Source organism: Lygodium microphyllum, chromosome 12 (assembly GCF_053477565.2).
Source record: "Lygodium microphyllum isolate KBCC chromosome 12, Lygodium_microphyllum_v1.1.10, whole genome shotgun sequence".
NCBI lineage: Eukaryota > Viridiplantae > Streptophyta > Polypodiopsida > Schizaeales > Lygodiaceae > Lygodium > Lygodium microphyllum.
In genome coordinates, this window is record NC_141146.1 from 88557698 (window position 1) to 88580437 (window position 22740).

General features: G+C 40.6%; 1 protein-coding gene across 2 annotated transcripts in view; it reads left to right on the top strand.

Moving 5' to 3' along the window:
* Window positions 1–21699, top strand: part of CHIP (carboxyl terminus of HSC70-interacting protein) — an 83211-nt gene extending 61512 nt beyond the window's left edge. For both annotated transcript variants that reach the window (XM_087689696.1, XM_087689695.1), the window contains 4 exons: window positions 20209–20342; window positions 20430–20688; window positions 20866–20976; window positions 21063–21699. In XM_087689696.1, the coding sequence (XP_087545822.1) occupies window positions 20209–20342; window positions 20430–20688; window positions 20866–20976; window positions 21063–21188 (630 nt within the window). In that variant the 3' untranslated portion in view covers window positions 21189–21699. The remainder of the gene's footprint in view (window positions 1–20208; window positions 20343–20429; window positions 20689–20865; window positions 20977–21062) is intronic.
* Window positions 21700–22740: the final 1041 nt, after the last annotated feature.

Sequence of the window (22740 nt, forward strand, 5' to 3'; positions counted from 1 at the left end):
CTGGCAGGCAGGACAGGTCATTTTTGACTTGGCAGGCAGGGACAAGTCGTTTTTGACCTGGCAGGCAGGACAGGTCGTTTTTTGATTAGGCGACAGTCAAAAAGGTCACGAGCAGCTAGGACAGGTCGTTTTTGATCAGGCGACAGTCAAACAGGTCACGAGCAGCCAGGACAGCTCGTTTTTTGATCAGGCGCAGGCTGGACGCCTGGACAGGCTGCGTGGCATCAGGCGCAGGTCAACGACTGCAGGCGACAGCTCACGCAGGCTGCGTGGCATCTGACGGGCAGCGCGACAGTCAACGGCTGGTGACGGGGTGATTCAACACATTTTTCTTCCAAAAATTTTTTAAATTTCTCTAAGGTTTACTGCAAGCAACCCTTTTGCCACTGACGGGAGTTCGCGCGCGCAAGCACAGTTCTCAGATTTGGTCAAATTTGAACCTGGAAATTTGGGGCTTTTCCCAGATTTGATGCTGTTTATGCTTGACAATGACATCTGTGTTAGAAATTGCAGACATTGTGCGCATTGACCTCAATTAATTTGGGGATTTTTCAAAATTTGTTGGAATTTTGCTCATCCGAGTAAAATTTCTTGGCATTGGACCAAGGAAAATTGGGGCTTTTCATGTATTGATGCAATTTTGCTCAGCTGAGTTAGTTTGGGTGACATTTGCGCACATTTGGACCTGGAAATTTGGGATTTTGTGCAGAATTTGATAAATTTCTGCATTATTTGCCTGTGCAGTGGCTGGTTTATGTCAAAACAGCAGAGGATTATTGCTGGTTATGCAAGAACAGCAGTGTATTTGCTGATTTAGCTTGTGCTCTTGCAGTTCAGTGCTTTTACACTTGTACTTGTGAAAAATGGCTGCAACTTCTTCCAGTTCTAACATTAAAAGTTTGATGGAAATCAAGTGATTTGATGGTCAGGGCTTTGATCTTTGGAAAGATCGTATGCAGGGCATACTGTTCTTAAAGGATTGTGAGGATGCTTTGCAAATGGATAAACCCGCACAAATGTCTGAGGCGGATTGGGCCAAAGTCAATAAAAGGGCTGTGGCTTATATAAAGATGGGTGTCACTGATGACATTTTGACAGACATTAAGGGTTTAGACACTGGTCATGCAATATGGGAGAAGTTAAAGACTACCTATGAGATCACCACACCTGTTAATCAGGTGCATTTAATGCGTAAGTTGGTGAATATGCGACTGGATGAGTCCAAGCCTGCAGCTGAGCACTTGAGTGCATTTACTGGCATTTTAAATCAGCTCAAGGATGCAAGTTTGGATTTTGATGATAAGTTGAGGGCGATCTTTTTGATCATGACATTGCCTAACTCTTGGGAGACTTTGGTTGTTTCTCTCAGCAATAACCCCAATCTCACATATGATGGTGTGAGGGGTTCCATCTTGAATGAAGAAATTAGACGTAAGTCTAGTGGAGAAGGCAGCAACTCAGCTTATAATGTTAGAGGCATTGCTGAAAAGAAAAATGCAAATGCTGGACAGAGAAGCAGGAGCAAGAGCAAAGGAAAAGAAAAGAGTGATGTTACATGCTATCAGTGTGGTCGGAAGGGCGACAAGAAGCCTGATTGCAGGTATTACAAGAAGGAACAAGAGAGAAAGAAGAATGCAGGAGACAAAAAGAAGAAAGAGGAAAAGACAGATGCATCTGAGGCAGGTAAAGGCAAGGAAAAGGCCAATGTGGCCTCTAGTGTTGTCATAGAGGAGCTCTCAGATGCAGAGGCTGATGTATTATGTGCAGTGGATTATGATGCCCTTGTATGTCACATGCAGGATATGCAGATCACCAAGGCTGATGTGATTGATGCACTTTTGTCAGTTGATGATTGTGTCACTCAGACTTGGATTGTAGACTCTAGTGCCTCTTTCCATGTGACTCCATGCTTGGAGTGTTTTGCTACTTTTGATGCAGGCTGTTATGGCAAGGTTTACCTTGGAAATAATCATGCTTGCAGCATTGATGGGATTGGCACCATATACTTGTCTTTGGATAATGGGCAAGAACTTGTGTTGAAAGATGTCAGATATGTGCCTGGCATCAAGAAGAGTTTACTATCTGTTGGACAGCTTGACTTGCATGGTTACACCACACTGTTTGGTGGTGGTTTATGGAAATTAAAAAGGGGTTCCATACTGATTGCTAAAGGAACCAAGAAGGGCACTTTGTATTGTCTGCACTGTAAAGCTTTGAATGGCAAGTTTCTTGCAGTTGCTGAAATTGGCTGTCATTTGGAGTTATGGCATAAGAGATTAGGCCATATGAGCTAGAAAGGACTTGATGTTCTTACCTCTTTGAAGAGGGTTGATGGAAAAGGCTCTAAACTTGATTTTTGTAATGACTGTCAGTTTGGAAAGCAAATGAAAATTTCCTTTTACTCTTGTGTCTCCCGTAAGTCAAATGTATTGGACTTGGTGCATTCTGATGTATGTAGCATGCCTTTGAAATCGTTGGGTGGTGTTGCATACTTTGCCTCTTTTATTGATGATTGTTCCAGGAAGATTTGGGTTTATTTGTTGAAAAAGAAAAGTGAAGTGTTTGCTGTTTTTAAAACATTTCATGCATTCGTGACCACTCAGACAGGTAGAAAGTTGAAATGCTTGAGAACTGATAATGGGGGTGAGTTCACGTCTAATGAATTTAAGTCCTTTTGTGACTTGCATGGGATCTGACATGGAAGCCAATGCTATGAAGGGAGTCCCTTATGCATCAACTTGTGGCTCTCTTATGTATGCTATGGTGGCTACTCGTCCAGACATTGCTCATGCGGTGGGAGTTGTCAGCAGGTTTATGTCAAATCCTGGCAAACCACATTGGGAGGCTGTCAAGAGTATTCTTAGATATCTGAAGGGTACACAAAGAAAGTGTATTTGCTATGGGCAGGTGCACTTAATCTGCAGGGTTATTGTGATGCAGACATGGCAGGTGACTTAGACACTCGCAGGTCCACTAGCGGGTATGTCTTTACAGTTGCTGGAGGGGCCGTCTCTTGGTGCTCCAGGTTGCAGAACATTGTCGCACTGAGTACTACTGAAGCTGAATACATATCAGCTACTACTGAAGCTTCTAAGGAAGCTATATGGTTGAGCAGACTTGCAGAGGATCTCGGCATGTCTATGAGTACTCCAGTGTTGGGATGTGATAGCTAGAGTGCTGTGTATCTGGCTAAAAATGCCATGTATCATTCACGCACAAAGCATATTGATGTGCGATATCACTTTATCAGACAGATTCTGGAGGATGGTCTAATCACATTGACCAAGATCAAAACACAGGACAACCCTGCAGATGTTCTCACTAAAAGTCTAGGCAAGGCTCAGCATGAGCATTGCATACGACTAGTGGGAGTTGGTTAAAGGTTCACTCCGGACCTTTAAGTGGGAGGTTGGGGGGATGTAAAGGTCCTTTATTCACCTCCGTGTATTTTACACGTGTATTGTTATGTTGTACATGTGAATCCTTAGAAGCTTCAGGAGCTGATATGTATTCAGCTTCAGTGGTACTCAACGTAATGATGTTCTGTAACCTGGAACACCAAGAAACAACCCCACTAGCAGGGTTGTCTCTGTACATAGTACGGATTGATCCGTACGGTACGGTACGGTACGATACATATCTGTACGATTTAGTACGAAAAAATGGGCACTTTTTGGCCACTCTACTTTAAGTCTACAACTTTTTTTTTTCTTTCTCCTTTCTTTTTTTTTCCTTCTTTCTTTCTTATTTCTTTCTCAAGCCTCTCTCTCTCTCTCTCAAGCTTCTCACAATCTCTTTTTCTCTTAAGCCTCTCCTTCCTCTCTCTCTCAACCTTCTCTCTCTCTCTCTCTCTCTCTCTCTCTCTCTCTCTCTCTTTGTGTGTGTCTAGCCTCATCCTCTCTCTAGTTGCACTAGTACCACGTACAAAAGGTTTGATACTATACCATACTTTAGGTACCGTACCTTACGTATTAGTACCATAAGGTACCGATTGAATGGATGCATCTTTCCCATTCGAAGTGCACTTTTGAACGAGCTAAATGTTCCTTATATTAATATGATTCTCCCATGAGATTAGGTTATTTGAGATTCAAATCATTTCTCTCAACCTTTTCTCTCTCAAGCCCACACTTCTCTTATTTGTATGATCATGCATGTATGATATCCACTCCCATCTATGTAGTTATAAGTTGTAGGTAGTAGTAGCGCATGTTGCACATTCCGCATTAGGTTTTGGGCCTTGGCTTGTTACCGTCAAGTACTCATCTTATATACTCTAATAGCATTGCTATTTAGACTTGAAATATCTATTCTATTATCTTTTGTCCAAAATAATCAAGTTATTTTTTTGTCATACTAATATCGTACCATATCTCATAAAATCTTAAGGTACCATTTAATACCATATTTTATCGTACCGTACCTTTCATACTTGGCAACTATGCCCACCAGCAACTGTAAAGACATACCCGTTGGTAGACCTACGAGTGTCCAAGTCACTTGCCATGTCCGCATCACAATAATCTTGCAAACTAAGTGCACATTGCCCATAGCAAATGCAATTTCTTTGTGTACCCTTTAGATATCGAAGAATACACTTGACAGCCTCCCAATGTGTTTTGCCAAGATTTGACATAAACCTGCTAATAACAACTCCCACTGCATGAGCAATGTTTGGACGAGTAGCAACCATAGCATACATAAGAGAGCCACAATCTGATGCATAAGGGACTCCCTTCATAGCTTCCACGTCATCTTTTGGGCTGTTAGCTTTACTAAGCTTAAGATAAGGAGGTAAGGGTACCCCAAAAGGCTTAGCTTCAACCATGTCAAATCTATCTAGTACCTTTTCAATGTCCTTTTCTTGAGATAAATACAAGAATTTCTGCATTCTATCTCTACAAATCCTCATGCCCAAAAAATGCTTTGCATTTCCCAAATCTTTCATGGAGAAAGCTAATTTCAATTGAATTTTGACAGCATCCACGCTAGTCTTTCTTTTCCCCAGCTAGCAACATATCATCCACTTACAAAACAAGTATGACAGGGCTGCCATTTGTATCCTTTTTCATGTACAAACAATGATCTGCATGGCTGTGTGTAAACCCATGAGATAGCATAAAAGTGTCAAACTTTTTGTACCACTGTCGTGGTGCTTGCTTCAGCCCATATAGGCTGCGATTTAGTTTACACACCATCTGTTCTTTTCCAGGAACTACAAAGCCCTCGGACTGTTTCATGTAAATTTCCTCATCAATGTCACCGTGCAAGAAAGTTGTTTTTACATCCATTTGGTACAGCTCTAAGTCCAATACAATAGTGAGAGCAAAAGGCACACGTAGAGTGATCATCTTCACAACATGTGAGAAGACCTCTTGGAAGTCAATCCCTTCTTTTTGTGCATACCCTTTGGCAACCAGTCTTGCCTTGTACTTGGGTTTCCCAACAACTATCTTTACTTTATACACCCATTTGTTTGGAAGTGGCTTCCTTACCTTGGGCAATGACACAAGATCCCAAGTATCATTTGCATATAGAGATTTAATCTCTTCTGCATAGCTAGCTCTCACTTACTGCTGAATTCACATGACTTGGCCTCTGTGTATGTAAGAGACTCACCCTCATTTGTAAGCATCACATAATGCAAGGAGGGGTCAAACCTATGTGGTTGCCTTCTTACGCGTGTAGACTTGCATACCCAATGATCAACATTTTCAGGAACTGGATCTACATCTGGAGGTATATTGTTTTCAGCATTTATTGGCTACTGTAAGCCATTTTCAGCATGCTGTTCATGTTGTACAACACCTTCATTTTTATTACTAGCACCTACATTTTCATAATCAGCAAACCTATCTTTCTGTCCATGATCTCCTTGTGCTTCTATTTGCTGTCCATCATCATCTGGCTCAGATAACCGGCTGATCATCAGTTTCAGCTTGTGATACAGCACCATGAGGCTCATTTTGTGAAGTAATAGGTAGCTGCAAACTCTGAAATTTGACCTTTTTCATATCTTCATTATAGGCTAAAGTACCTTTCAGCAATTTTGTCTAATTAAACATGACATTACGATTGCGAATAATTTTCTTGGATTGAGGTAACCACAGTCTGTAGCCAAATTCACCCTCATCACCATAGCCCATGAAAATGCCTTTGGTGGATTTTGGGTCAAGTTTGTTCCTGAGCTCATCTCTAACATGCACGAAAGCATCACAGCCAAATATGTGTAATGGTCATATGAGGCCGATTTGCCAAACCAAACCTCCTCAGGGATGCCATTATTTAAGGACTTGTTTGGAGAGCAATTGCAAATGTGAACCGCGGTTTTGAGTGCCTGTTCCCAAAATTCATGAGGGAGATTAGCAGTGGACAGCATGCACCACACTCCTTCACATAAAGTCCTATTATATCTTTCAGCTACCCCATTTGCAAGTCACAAAAGGACTTGAATTGAGTTGATGTGAACTCACCCCCATTATCAATTCTCAAGCATTTCAGCTTTCTACCTATCTGAGTGGTCACAAATGTATGAAAAGTTTTAAAAACAGCAAACACTTCACTTTTCTTTTTCAATAGGTATACCCAAATGTTTTTGGAACAATCATCAATAAAGGAGACAAAATATGCAGCACCACCCAACAATTTCATGGGCATACTACATACATCAAAATGCACCAAGTCCAAGACATCGGACTTACGAGAGACACCAAAGTAAAATGAAATTTTTATTTGCTTTCCAAACTGACACTCATTACAAAAGGCAAGTTTAGAGCCTTTTCCATCAACCCTCTTCAAAGGGGTAAGAACATCAAGTTCTTTCTGTCTCATATGGCCTAATTGCTTATGCCATAGCTCCAAGTGACTGCAAATTTCAGCAACTGCAAGAAACTTGCCATTCAAGGCTTTACAGTGCAAACAATACAAAGTGCCCTTTTTGGTTCTTTTGTAATCAGCATGGAATCCTTTTTCACTTTCCTCAAACCACCACCAAACAGTGTAGTGTAGCCATGCAAGTCAAGCTGACCAATAGATAGTAAACTCTTTTTAATGCCAGGCATATATCTGACATCTTGCAATACAAGCTCTTGTCCATTGTCTAAAGACAAGTGTATAGTGCCAATCCCATCAATGCTGCAAGCATGATTATTTCCAAGATACACGTTTTCATAACTGCCTACATTGAACATAGCAAAACACTCCAAGCAAGGAGTTACATGGAAAGAGGCACTAGAGTCTACAATCCAAGTATGAGTCACACCATCATCAACTGACAAAAGTGCATCAATCACATAAGCCTTGTTAATCTGCATATCCTGCATGTGACATGCAAGGGCATCATAATCAACTGCACATAATATATCAGCCTCTGTATTTGAAAGTTCCTCTATAATCACACTAGAGGCCACATTGGCCTTTTCCTTGCCTTTGGCTGCCTCAAATGTATCTGTCTTATCCTCCTCCTCCTTTTTATCTCCTGCATTCTTCTTTCTCTCTTGTTCCTTCTTGTAATACCTGCAATCAGGTTTCTTGTGGCCCTTCCGACCATAGTGATAGCAAGTAATGTCACTCTTTTCCTTTCCTTTGCTCTTGCTCCTGTTTCTCTATCTTACATTTGCATTTTTCTTTTCAGCCCTGCCTCTTACATTATAAGCTAAGTTGCTTCCTTCTTCACTAGACATATGTCTAATTTCTTCATTCAAGTTTGAATCCCTCACCCCATCATATGAGAGATTGGGGTTATTGCTGAGAGAAACCACCAAGGTCTCCCAAGAGTCAGGTAGTGTCATGATAAAAAAGATCGCCTCAACTTATCATCAAAGTCCAAATTTGCATCCTTGAGCTGATTTAAAATGCCTATAAATGCACTGAAGTGCTCAGCTGCAGGCTTTGACTCATCTAGTCGCATATTCATCAACTTGCGCATTAAATGCACCTGATTAACAGGTGTGCTGATCTCATAGGTAGTTTTCAGCTTCTCCCATATTGCATAACCTGTATCTAAACCCTTGATGTCTATCAAGATGTCATCAGTGACACCCATCTTAATGTAAGCCACAACCTTTTTGTTTACTCTGGCACCCAATCTGTATCAGACATAAGTGCGGGGTTATGTTCTTGCAAAGCATCCTCACAATCCTTCAGGAACAATATGCCCTGCATACGGTCTTTCTAAAGGGCAAAGACATGGCCATCAAGATGTTTGATTTCCATCAATCTCTTGATGTTTGAACTGGAAGAAGTTGCAGCCATTTTATCGCAAACACAAGAGTAAATGCCCCTGAACTGCAAAAGCACAAGATGAACCAGCAAACACACTGCTGTTCTTTCTTAATCAGAAATAAATCTCTACTGTTTGTACATGAACCAGCCACCACATGGGCAAGAATGCAGAAATTTACCAAATTCTGCACGAACCCCCCCAAAATTTCAGGTCCAAAATTGCATAAATGTCTGCCAATTTGACACAAGTAAGCAGAATTTTATCAATACATGAAAAGCCCCAATTTTCTGGGATCCAATGTCAAGAAATTTTACTCAAAAGAGCAAAATTTTAACTAATTTGGCAAAATCCCCAAATTAATTGAGGTCACCACACGCAGTGTCTGCAATTTTTGACTTGAAAATCACTGTCAAGCATAAACAAAGTCAAATCTGGGAAAAGCCCCAAATTTTTGGGCTCGAATTTGCACAAATCTAAGATCTAGCTGCCACGCTGTGTCGTGTCGTCTGGTCTACCTTATCTTGTGCCCGGAGCCTGACACGTCGCCTGCTATGCGTCCCTGTCACCACGCCACAAGTCGCCTGTTGCCTGGTTGTTGCCTAGTCAGCTGCCCTGTCGTGCCCTGTTACACAGTAGTCAACCTCGTTGGTCACGATTGCTGCGCCTACCTTGTCACCCTATGCTACGACTGCTGCCCACTCTAAGCTGAGAGCCCGAGACTCTTGCTCAACTCACTTCCTTTTGCCTCGAGGTTTGATCTCAGGAAGCGTGCACTTTGTGCTTTGATACTAGTTGTTGGAGCTCAGCTAGATGTAGCAGAAGTTTGAGGAGTGAGCGTGAGAGTGTGAGGGTTGGTGAGAGTGTGAAGAGGAGTGAAAGTACGATTCGATATGAGTGTACCAACAATGTGTTGGTACAGAAAGAATAAAATGTATTTATACTTGGGGCATGTAAGGGTGCATTCACATGTACAGCTAAATAATGTGCGTGGACTAAACACGGAAGGTTAAACGAGCCTTTATCCCAACAGAAAGGATGCCTAATCTCGAGAAAGAATATATAATCTCTCTCTACGTGCTAATGGAGATAATAGTCACTAAGGTAGGAACCAAAATACCAAACCTTTAGCCCAAGTAGAATAGGTAAAATACCTGCAATGTTAGCCCTAATTGAAATACAAACTTAGGATGTAAGGATCAAGAAAGAAACTTGCATACTGGATGTTTCAAATTGAGATGCTTTGGATGTTGTATTAAGTGAAGAGAGTCTTAAATGAGTACTAGATGCAATGGAAATAAATGAAAGAGAGAAGTGTGCAACAAAGGATTCTTTTTACGTATGGTTAAACCTAAAGAAAACTAGCCTCATTTCCTAAGGATGACCTAGGATGCCTAAGAAACTAGCCTAGGGAAAGATAATGATGAAACTAGTTAGAGATACCATGAGACACTAATTGAGCGGGATATCCAAGATCCACCGCATCAATGGCTGGATTAATGAACATGGATATTGGGGCTAGAGAAATTGTGCTACCTTCTTGGAGAAGGTCCCTTCTCAACCTCCTTGGTGTGGCAATGCCACCGTTAAAAGGGGTGAGTGTTGTTCTCCAAATCAAGACCATAATTACTCAAGAGAGCCTACATTGAAAGAGTAGCTTGAGAAAGCATTAGAGATCCAAAGTGTTGAGGAGTGTGCGTCAAGATCGAGACAAAGTGCAACTAAGATTTGCACAGTGAGAGAGGGAGAGTGAGTGCAGAATAGAGAGTGTGGAAGAGAGTAAGAGCACGACACTCAATGTGGGTACAATGACAAAGTGTACCACATTAGGTTTTGATAATATATATAAAGTATATGGGTAAGGGTATATGCGCACCCAAACACCGTAAACGGCACATTGAGCATTTATTTTCAATAACCTCCCACCTAAAGGCAACATGCCTAAAGGTAGAGAAAAGAATCACCTAAGTCTATGTATGTACCAAGTTGAAATACTCATATACTATCCGACCCCCATCATTTGGGGACAATGAGCAAACCGCTTTGTTGGAAGTTGTGAGAAGATTTGTAGGGTTATCATCTGTATATACCTTGACAAGCTCAATGCTCTTACTGCAAGTACATCTTTTTTGGATAAAATGATACTTCACTTGTATGTGCTTTGTCTTTGCATGAAAGACAAGATTCCGTGCTAGTATGATAGCACTTTGACTATCACAGTGGAGGATAGAAACTTCTGTAATGCTAAGCTCTCTCACTAGACGTAAAAGCCATAAAGCCTCCTTGCATGCCTCAGTGGTAGCCATATACTTTGCCTCTGTAGTAGACAATGCAACACGCTTTTGTAGCCTAGATATCCAAGAAACTGCTCCCCCTATGAATGTAAACACATGTCATGAAGTAGACTTCCTGTAGTTAGGATGACCAGCATAGTCTGCATTGGTGAAGCCAACAACAAATGACTTTTGCTTCCCAAAGTAGATACACAAATCCTTTGTGCCATTAAGGTATCTCATGATACCCTTCACTACTTTCCAATGCTTTTTGCCAGGATAAGCCATGTACGTGCTAACCACTCCCAATGCAATGTCATGACATGTAGCTTTCACATATGGAGGCAATGATACACCAATGTCTGCACACCATCTCCCCCCCCCCAAATCCATATTGAAATGCTATAAAATGATGTGTCCCTAAGTATACACATGCCAAGAATATGATTGGTCTCACTAAGTTCCTTCATATCAAAGCTACTGTGTAGGCTTTGTTTCAAGGAGTCCAAAGCATGAACATCCCTGCTTGCAATCAACATGTCATCCATATACAAAACCAAGAGAAGCAGTGATTAACTTAAGATCTATGGAATCCCTAAGATTGCATAAATGTATCAAATTTATGATACCATTCTCGTGGTGCTTGTTTCAATCCATATAAACTCTTGTTGAGTTTACATATCATGTACTCTTTCTCCTGTGCCACAGAACCCTCAGGTTGTTGCATATAGATCTCCTCATGCAGATCACTATGTAAGAAAGTTGTTTTTACATCCATTTGTACAAGTTCCATATCTTCAAATGCAACCAAGTCCAAAATGGTTTGCAAAGTAGTCATTTTGACTACAGGAGAGAAAATTTCATCAAAATCAATTCCATGTTCTTGCTTGTACCCTTTAGCAACCAATCATGCCTTGTACTTTAGCAAAGAACCAAAAGTGGCTTTCATTTGTAAAACCATTTGCATGGTAGCACTTTTTGCCCTTAAGGAAAATGCACCAAATCCCAAGTGCCATTTTTCATAAGAGATTCCATCTCTAACAGCATAGTCTTATGCCAGTTCTTGCTATCTTTTTTGTCCATTACTTCCTTGAAGCATGGTGGCTCACCACAATCTACCAACATGACATTATCAAGAACATAATTGACACTAGGAACAAACCTATCTGGCTGCTGTCTTTGCATTCTAGTCGACCTACAGATCCAGTGATCAAGATTTGCTGGCTATTCAACCTACAAATCTGTATTAATAGCTTGCTGTTTTGCAAGTTTAGCATGCTATACAATTGGTTCTGGTTGTTCCAAAGGCATCTGTTCTTGCTGAATTTGTAGTACATCATGGGCAATATCTTGCTGATCATTTTCAGCATTATTCCCTGCATTTTCAAGGCCATTTATAGCAGGTATTTGCTGCTGTCTAGTGGGTATTCTTTTCTTTGCTATCGGTACATCTTCCCGGAACACAACCTTTACATTTACAAGACTTTGGCTCAAGTTTGTTGTGTTCTTCCTTGCGAATGTGTACAAATGCCTCGCAGTCAAACACTCTCAAGTGAGTATACGAAGGTGGCTTGCCTGACCACGCTTCTTGAGGGACTCTCCTCCCCAAAGACCTGTTTGGTGACCAATTAATCAAGTGTACGGCTGTCGTAACAGTCTCTGCTCAAAATCCATGGGGTAAAGTAGTATGTGATAGCATTGTACGAACCCTGTCTTAAATGGTCTTGTTCATACGCTTTGCAATATCATCTCGGGGTGGATTGTGAGGAGCAGTGAACTCCCTTTTAATCCCTTTGCTGTCCCAAAAGTCCTGAAAGACTTTGGATACATATTCCCTACCGTTGTCAGAGCAAAGACACTTTAATGTCTTGCTGGTCTAACTAGCATGATGACATGGTTTTTTGAAACCTCACTTAATGTGTGGATTAATTTTTAATCACATGGTTAAGTAAATGTTACACATGTGAGATGTAACTAGGGGTAGAGTAAATTTACAAGGCTGAAACCCGAGGAAATCATGGGATGTGAAGGGCAAAGTTTGCTATAAGTTATGCTACACAGGTACTTGGTGGTATCTAGTGCCAGTTGTTGGCCTAGGTCATTCATTTGGCCATAAGTGTAGTTGTTGGTAACACTAGAAAAGTGGTATTCAATGGTACCTAACACTAATTTGATAGTCAAAGATAGTGCTTAGATACTCGGAAATGGAAGTTGCCTGGCCAATTTAATTATTGGTCAGTCAAATTATTTTTTAGGGCACCGAAATAATTATTAGATTAATTCTCAGTATTTAAAGACTAAAAATTATAATGTTGGAAAAACGATTTGGAAAGGCTACCACTTGTAAAAAATGCCCATGTAAGATTAGAAAACGTCTTTAGAGACTGAAGAGAGGCATTTTAGTGTATTCAGCCTACAAGAGAGAGGGAGGAGATGTTACTGGTCTGATTTGCCTCCATTGGAGAAGCTTTCAAGGCAGCCAAGGGACAGGAGAAGACCAATCAACAGCTTTTGACAATATCTACAGGCTACTTAGACAGGGAAGCAATAGTTGATTGATTTTCTTCAGTTCTTTGCATCTATAAGCTGTTGAGACAAGGTAGCAGTAGTAAATGAGAGATTTTCTTCGATTCTTAGCGAATAAAGTCTGAATTTTCTTTCTCCTTAGCACTCTCTCATCTCGTAGCCTTTCTACAGCTTTGTTCTAAAAATTACAACATTGAGATCACAAGAGGCTAAGAAATTTCAGATTTCTCTGATATAAACGAATAAAAATTAGGGTTTAGAAGTATCCTCGGGAAGCATGCCAAAAATTGAAAGCTCCAAGACTTGGATTCAACAGGGTTGAAGCTGGTTTTAGTCAAATTTAAGTGGAGGGACCAACAGATCAATGAATTTAGGGCATTTTTCATCTCCTTCAAAGTGGGTAAAGGCCAATTGACTACTCGAATCAAGGGGCAAAACAGATTGAAGACTTGTTAGTCATTTTGGACAGCAAGGGGAGTTGGAATACCGAAAGGGATTGGGAGAATCCCATTGTACATTAACTTCTTCTTTAATTAAGTTAAATAAATACCGAAAGGGGCACCGGTTTTGGGGCCAACGGGATATCCATTGTCCAAGATTGTAAGTTAATTTGCACTTCTCAGTTTTGTAATAAATGTTACTGTTGTAACTAAGTTGTAATTAGGAAATTACCATCCATCCACGAAAGGAAGGTTGGTTTCACTAACTTTCAGTAAGTGCAAGGAATTTTTGAAATTTATCCAAGGCTTTGTCTTTACGACGGATTGGATGAACCCATACTTTGTATGTGGCATCATTGACAAAAGTAATGAAATACTTCTTTCCTCCTAGAGATAACTCTAGCATTTGACATATATTTGAATGTACCAACTCTAAGGGTAAACACTTTAGAGAGAGATTTTTTATGTGACGTTTGAGCATGTTTACCATAAATACAATGATTACACAGTTTAAAATTAGCATACCTTAAAGACTACAAACAACCCAAACAAGAAAGCACTTTCATTCTAGTTTTACTTATGTGTTCCAATCGGCTATGCCACAAAGAAACACTTAGCTGCTTGGTTACGGTGACTACATGGTCATACACACTAGATACATACAAAGGATACAAAGTGTTACTTTTGGAGCCCTTGGCAACAATGCGAAAGCCCTTACAAATTTTCCATTTGCTATCTCCAAAGGTGGTGTGATAGCCTTTGTCATCTAGCTACCTTGTGCTTATCAAGCTCTTCTTAAGCTAAGGTACATGCCTCACATTATGCAAAACAAATACGGAGCCAACCCACTCGTGATGTGGTGTAACATAAAAAGAGGCACGTGAATCAAGTTTCCAAGTGTACATGTCATCCTCAGAATCTACAATCAATGCATGTGCACTCAAAGAAGAAGCAAGAAGTACATCACCGTCATTGTCATTCTCATGAGTGACTACATTTACCTCCTCTATCTTCGCACTTCTCTTCTTTGCAAGCTAGCTGTCCTTTTTCTCAGCCTTGTTGACTTTAGTATTTTGATTTTTGCCTTTGTCTTTCTTCAATTGAAAACAGTCTTGTTTGTAGTGCCCTCTCTTGCCACAATGATGACACCACATTTTTGTCATGAGACTTGCTGCATGCTCTATTTTCAAAACTGCCCTTTTGTTGAAATTTGCCCCTAGTGTGCAATGCATTAGAAGACTTGTTTGCTGAATTATTTTGCCTATTGAGTTATTCCATCAAGAAATAACTCTTCACATCAAAATATAATAGCTGACCATTCGAGTTACTCAAAGCTGTCTTGAAGGCATCCCAACTTTTAGGCTAAGTGCATAGCAAGAAAGTAGCCTTGAACTCATCATCAATCCAAAGCAATTAGCTGATTGAAAATTGAGTTGAACTCGTTCAAATATACAAACATGGTTGTACCTTCATGTGAAGGTTCATCAACTTTTTCTGTCAATAAACCTTATTGGTTGCACTTTTGTGAGCATACTTCAAGGCTTTGCCACAATGCATATGCTGAATTCAGCTTCTCAATGTTAAAGAGCAAGGTGTCTGACATTGAGAGCTCAATGGTAGAGCGTGCAAGCTCATCCAAATCATCCATGATCCCACTCTTCTTGTTTCATACCTATTGGTCTTATTCCCTTCGCTTTGATTGGCTTCACCTGTTTCTTCTGCACCAAGACATTGTAGCACTGTTTTTGCCATATTGCAAAATTGTGTGCACCCTCAAGCTTCTTGATGTGCAAAAGGTTGCTGTTGTCACTATTTCCAGCCATGATTTGCAGCACTAAATTGACTCAAATGTCAGCAAATGCAAGCCCAAATGTCGCACAAATATCATGATGCGCTGAAGTACCAACCAGCAGTGAAATTTGAGAAATTGCAGAAATTTTGTATATGCAAATTGATTTCCAGAATTAAAGAATGTCTTCTACTGCACTCCACAAGCAATTACATCCATTACATCTACATTTATAGGCCAATGCACCAATTACATGTGAAATCCGCAAAATTCTGTTGCAATTTCTGCTCCAAATGCATTCTCAAGAACAAATTTGACGATTTTGATCAAAAGCCCCAAATTTTCAATAGAAAATCTGCCCAGATTGCGTCAATACATGTACCCAAGTGCATATACTAGGCAATTCGGCCAATGCACCAATTACATCTGAAATCGTCAAAAGCACCAAATTTTCAATTGAAAATCTGCCCAAATTGCGTCAATACATGTACCCAAGTGCATATACTAGGCAATTCGTGCACAAATTGATGAAATTCTGCAAAAGATCCAATGCTCTCGGGTCTTGTGTTTAGAAATTTTAGTGAAATTGGAAAAAAATTACTAAAATGTGAAAAGCCCCAAATTTCCTGGGCAAATGTGGACCAAATTTGTAATTTCTGAGTCAGATTGTCTTGTCTTGCATCAAAATTCCCAAATCTGGGAAAAGCCCCAATTTTTTAGGTTAAAATTGCACATTGTGCATGGGCATGCAAACACTCATCAATGGGAAGGAATAAATTGCACACTATGCATGGGCATGCAAACGCCTGTCAATGGGAAGGAATAAATTGCAAGAATTACATGAAAAAAAATGACAAAAAAATGTCGGTCGAATTTGAGGCATGACGCGTTGACCTGTCCTATCGCCTTTGTCGCCTGCCCGTGTGTGCTGCCGGCTTGCAGTCCTATTAGTAGCGTTGAATTGCCGCAGTTGTCACAACCCTCGTCAACTGGTCCATCTGACATGTTGCGTGCTTGGTCGCAGGCTTGATCGCCCGCTCTTAGCTTGTTTGACTACCACAGCCCATCACCTGCTCCCAGTTTGCCTGATCAGCCCTTCGCCTGTTCACTAGCTTGTTGACTGCTCCACTAGCTGTACGCTTGTGACAATCATGTGTCAATTGACCAATTGTTAAGTTGCCTCTTGCTTGCTGTGATTCCAGTTTGTTGACGAGTGTGTGCGAGAATCGAGACAGAGTGCAGTTGAGATATGCACAGTGAGGGGGGGAGAGTGAGTGCAGAGTTGAGAGTGTGGAAGAGAGTAAGAGCATAACACTCAATGTGGGTACAATGACGAAGTGTACCACTTTAGGTTTTGATAATATATATAAAGTACATGGGTAAGGGTGCGTGCGGCGTGCACACCTAAACACCATAAAAGGCACGGTGAGCCTTTATTTCCAACACAAAGATGGAGTGGTTTGAGCTATCGTGAATCAACAAGTGATGTATAGTGTCATTAGGGGCAAACCAAGCAATCCATGATAGTGTAATTAGCCATCTTGAATCAGTAGGTGATGTAGTGTAATTAGGGACAAACCAAGCAATCCACAATAGCCTCAGGTAACTCTTTAGAAGAGAATGGGATCTAATACCTTGTGGAGATATACTAGGGTTTGCAAAACCAAACACTGAGTGTATAACCACAATTGAAACACAAAGAATTCAAATACAAACGCAAAAATGCAAACACAAACACAGAGAGAAGAAAGGTAACTCTAAAGTGAATGAATGAATGTTGTAAATGAAGGAAAGAGTGTACAAGATGCTCAAGGGCAAAGGTGTCCAACAGCCAATGGCTCTTGTGGGAGTGGGCTGAGGCAGTAGTTCGAGTGTGATGCCCGTTGGAGATGGATCCAGAGAGTTGTAACCTCTCGTTAGAGTTGAGATGATGCAGAAAGTGGAAGGGTAGCAAGATGGAAACCAAAATGCAAGTGTCTTTGGCAGCTATAGGAGGAAGATTTGATGCAGAATGAGCTTGCACTACAATAAATGCAAGTTTTATGATGCTCGGGAAGAGGCCAGCTTTGTATTATAGATAGAGCTTCAAATAAGGTAATTATTAAACTTGTTTTTCAATGTAAAAGAGTTGTTTGACTAACTTAAAGGTGCAAAGTATTTTACAAAGACTAACCTTAGGCAAGGTTTTCATCAAGTTAGAATTAGAGCTTAGGATATTTTTAAAACCGCATTTTGAACAAGTTATGAATACTATGAGTTTTTAGTTATGCCTTTTGGTTTGATTAACATTTGAGTACTTTCATAATACTTATGTTTTAAAATCTTATTTAGGTCAGTTTATATTGGTCTTTCCTGATTATATCTTTGTTTTTGATAAAGTAAGAAAATAACACTTTATTTGTTTGCTTTATTATGAGAACATGCTTTGTATGCTTATTTTGGATTTGATTTTAGGTTATCTAAGAGAGAGAGAGTCCAAAAAATCTAGAAAATAACGTAAAATCCCAAACAGCATGACGATTACTATGGACAGGGCCAGGGGTGGCTGATGATGTGGCAGCGGTTGCAATGGGCTGGATAGCCATTGGAGGGAGAATAGATGGTTGAAACTTGTAAGACAAGGGATGAGATTGAATGGTGGATAGCTTGTCTATTTATAGATGAGTGGATCCTCCCAAATTAGGGCGGTGGTTCGGGAACACAAACACTCTCTAGGACCTTGTGTACAGTTTAATGAAACTTTCGGTAATTTGCATGTTTTGGGGTTGTTTGAAAGAGCTAATCAGTTTATAATGCATTTTTAGCTCAACGCCCTTCTCATTCTTTGTGATTCGTTTTAGTGAAGGTACTCTGGCATGCTTCTTTATGCGTCTTCTCTCACTTTCACCCTCTACTCCACTTCTTGTCTATTGACCTGTCCATTTGATCCAACATTGGTTGCCCTAACTTAGAAGTGCCCTTAGTGCATTCACATGAAGTCACTATATGACCATTGTGACTAATGCTATTGAGACAAATGCTACCATGACCAACTCTACTTGGCTGCCCTAACTTTGAAGTGCCCTTAGCGCATTTGCACCACCAAGTCACTTCATGACCACTGTGAACAATATTACTAGCACCCATTCAGATGTCTAAGGATGTAACAAGGGGGAGCCAAAGAATGGACAGATGGGGGTACTAAAGAAGAAGTGGTGCTAAGAGGTATCCTAGAGGATAGAGGTGGTGCAGAAGCTAAGGGAGGAGGTGGAGTCTAAGAAGATCCACCTGACAAAGAAGCACTATCAAGTGGAGAGTTAGAGCTCGTATCCCAATCAAACACATCTTGGGGCCCTGGCTCACCACTATCTTACCAGTCTTAAGATTATAGTCTATAATCTTTGGTTATATTACTATAACCAACAAAGTTATGCTTCTTGGATTTGGCACTGAGCTCCCCCCTATGTTGCTTACCTTTGCCTAGAGGGTGTGAGAAATCCCTTGGTGCTCAAGTATCAAACAAGCTCTCCCACATGGCTATATTTTGGCACTCCACAACACCATTCTATGATGGTGTGTTCGTATGAGGAAACTTCATCTTGATCTCATGCACCCTATGACCTGTTAAACTTCTTTGAGTGAAACTCTCCTTCGAGATCAACTCAAATCCCTTGAACCCAAAAGGCAATCTATTTCTCCACAAACACCGTCCACTCACAAAAACTGAAAAATGCCTTGGGTTCAAAGTCTAGAAAATAAGGCCACACATACTTGGAGCAATTGTCAACCTTGAGCATAAGATACTTGGCATTCCCTAAGGAAGCTGTCCTCATAGGGCCATACAAGTTGGTATGCACCAACCCTAAGGGTGTAGAAGCCCATGTAGAAGCTGCCTTAGGAAAAGGCTGGTGATGTTTTTTGCCCCTCAAACAACTAGGGCATAAGGCAGGAGTAATGGAAGGGAAGTCCAATGGATCCTCAATGAGACCCTTCCTCTATGCTTGACGAATGGAGAAGCAACGGCTGCTAGGCCTGTGAGTTTGTACAACCCACCCTCTTATGTACCTATCCAAATGCGACACATCTAGAGTGATCAAATCCTCCATGGTCATTGCCTTCTAAATGAAGACCACATGGGTTCCTAATTGTGCATGTCCACGAGCAGAAAGTAGGTAGAAATCTAAGTCTAGTACATAGAGAACTCAAGTGCACAATCTTGTATGTCATGAATCAATGGGGTCTTGTCCAGGCCTCGAATTGGCACCAATGAATTGTCTCACCGATGGTGACATTGCCCCCTCTATCATGTAGGTTCTAGATCCAATTTTAGCGATAAATCATATGGGATGACACACCGCTATCCACAAGCAAAGGCTTCTTCGTAGAGGAAGAAGCAAGAGCAGTGTCTTCCATCTCATGGAGAAACAAATGAAAAGGAACTTGGTAGTCATGGCTAGTGCAGTTTGAGGCTTTGGCACCATCCTTTGCTCCAGGCCAAAGATGGGGTTACTTTTCTAGTGGTTCTCTTTGGGGCGTGTACCTTTCCCATAGCATGGGCACTTGGGATTTCCCTTGAATTTCTCGTCCTTCTCCTTCTCTTGCTCTTTCTTTTGCTTTTGATTGCTACACCTCAAGAACAGAAGCTCTCACGTTAAGCACCTACCTCTCAATAAAAGCATCAAGTACTCCCTCTTCACCTACCTCTTACCTCCTTTTCCTCGGTGTCTTCCCTCTTTTCACCTTCATCTACCTCTACCCATATCTTAAAACCCTGCATGGGTGCCCCCAAAACAACACCACCACAAAAAACCTCTACCCCTACCCCTACCCCTACTTCCTCTTCATTCTCGTCCCCTGCATCTGCACCTTCTTGAAACTTTAGAAGCAGTAACTTAAAGTTTATCTTTCATTGGTTAATCCTAATTTCTTATGTTTTATTTCTAGGATAGTCCAAATTACCATATTTTATGTTTTTCACAGGCATTGGATTTGAGTAGGGGTGGGCCAACAACAAGCGACATGGTGGAAGTGATATGGCTGGAAGTTGCCAAAGCTAGGTATACAGAATGGGAACAAGCTGCTATACTTCGTCAACAAAAGCAGGTGGAGCTAAGGTTAGCTGAAAACCATCTTCCCGATTATTCCATGTTGTGGTTGGGCCTTTGAAATACATACTGGATGACAGTCATTCACCATGTTAGGACTTTCTGCGAAAAAGCTCTTCATAAGGCATTCAATAAGGCTGTGATGGAAGTAAGAGGCCCAAGCAGCATGAATTCAGATGATGCAAGTGAAGTTCGTATTTCAAGTGGAAGAAGCTGGTCCCCAATTGAAATTCAAGAGAAGGAACCTGACCCAGTAGCCTCCGAGTTGGCCAAACTAAGAAACAAATTTATTGAACAAAAGCAAAACCTAGCTGAAATCTTTGATAAGGCTGCTGAATTTGACAAGCCATCAGAGGTGGGCTATTATTCAATTTTGTGGTGTTTGGCAGTGCACACATAGCTGTTGTGCTTCCTTTCAAATTCATTATCTGAGCTGTTAGACAGCACAGATTTTTAGAAAACATGCATCTTATACTAAATATTCAGTTATTATTTTAGTACATTTATAATTCAGGTTGTTGGTTGGTTACAGATACCAGAATATCTGTGTTGCAAGATAACAATGGATCTTTTCAGGGATCCTGTGATTACTCCTAGTGGTGTAACATATGAACGAGCTGTGCTTCTAGATCATTTGCAGAAGGTTACCTTACATGACATAAAATACCATTTTTCAGAGTATTCTTTTGATGTGCTCATAAACCCTCGTCTTGGTGGTTTATTTTTTAGGTTGGAGAGTTTGATCCCTTAACACGTGCTCCTCTTCAATCAGACCAGTTGGTACCCAATCTTGCATTGAAAGAAGCGGTGCGGTCATATCTTGCAGACCATGGTTGGGCTTACAAAATGAATTGATGGGCTCCTTAGTGAGATCAATCTCTTTCTTGACTTTAGCCATCCTGATCTCTCTGATCCTCATTTTCAAACCTGAGGAATGCAGCCATGTTCATTGCACAACAAACCTCTTCGCTATTTTCAGATTGTATTTTGCATGACTGAAACTAGCACCAACCCTCTTGTGGGAATGTACAGCTTTGACTGACTGACACAATTCCAGGTCTTCTGACATTTGGCAGGGGTCTGTTCAGATTCGAGACTGGTGTTACTAGTAATGCTGGTAGCCTGTGAGGTGAATGTCTGTTGTATAGTTTTCTTTGTAATGCTATTCAGGAGTACATTCTTTTTACAGGGCTGTAGCTATGTGCCCTAACGTGTGGCCTAGATGTTATGTCAATGGACATTGTGAAGCTATATGAGCCATGATGTTGTTTCCTGGTACTTCTTGTCAAACTGTTCTGGGAAGCATATCTCTCAGGTTCTGGTCTTGATAGTTTGAAGTGTGTAATTTATGTTAGATTTGCTACAAGTCCTTTCAAACATATACACTCAAAAGGTTCTCAGAGGATGTCTGTGGAGTATATCCACACGGTCTGCAATTGATAGCTTTGATTAACATTTGAACAGGTCAAATAAGGATGGCCATCCATCTTTAATGCAAATGATGAATGTTCACACACTAATGGACCAAGCTGGTAACCGTGCTGAGAAGTTTGAAAGTATTGATGAGGGTGAGTGAAATTTGGGACAGCCTATTTCTAGGAATGACATCAAGGAAGAAGACTAAGTCGTAAGAATTGTGTGTGATGAAAGCAGTCCATCTTAACGTGAAGGTTGTTCAAGTGGTGGGTGAAGAGATATTCATAATAATCTTGATCTTAGTTGTGTCGTGGCAATGCTTATTTTGGATATAACATGACCCAAAATGATATCATGTTATACCCAAAATTGACATTTTAGAGGATTCAAGGACAAGCGATATTGTCAACATCTCTCCAAGACTAGTTGGAGTTTCTCAAGGTGCTTCTCTCCAACTAGAATGGACATACAGGTCATCTATGAACACGTCAAGCCACTTTGTAAAACTAAACTCCAAACTAGTTGGACTTTCTCAAGGTGCTTCTCCCAACTAGAATGGACATATAGGTCATCTATGAACACATCAAGCCACTTCGTAAGCATGTTCTTAAGAATAGTGCACATGAGCCTTTGAAAAGTTACAAGTGCATTAGTCAACCCAAATGGGGATTATCTATTGGCCTGAAAAAATTTGGGATATAACTTTTTACTTGCTAAAGGTAGCGATTCATGATATTAAATGGCTAGAAATGAGCTACAACATTCTAGATTAGCAATAAATAGTTGACAATGGCAATTCTGTAGGGTTCAAGGTAGTTAAATTGATTTTTTGAGAGTTTAGTTTTTAGACATTAAAACATGTGGCAATTGAGAAGGATTTGAATTTTGCACATTGAGGCATATTGTCCATGAAGATTGAAAGAGAATGAGGTTGATCAATATAGTGCATGGCTCGTGGCTACTAGTTGACTTTGCAATTAAAAACATTGAC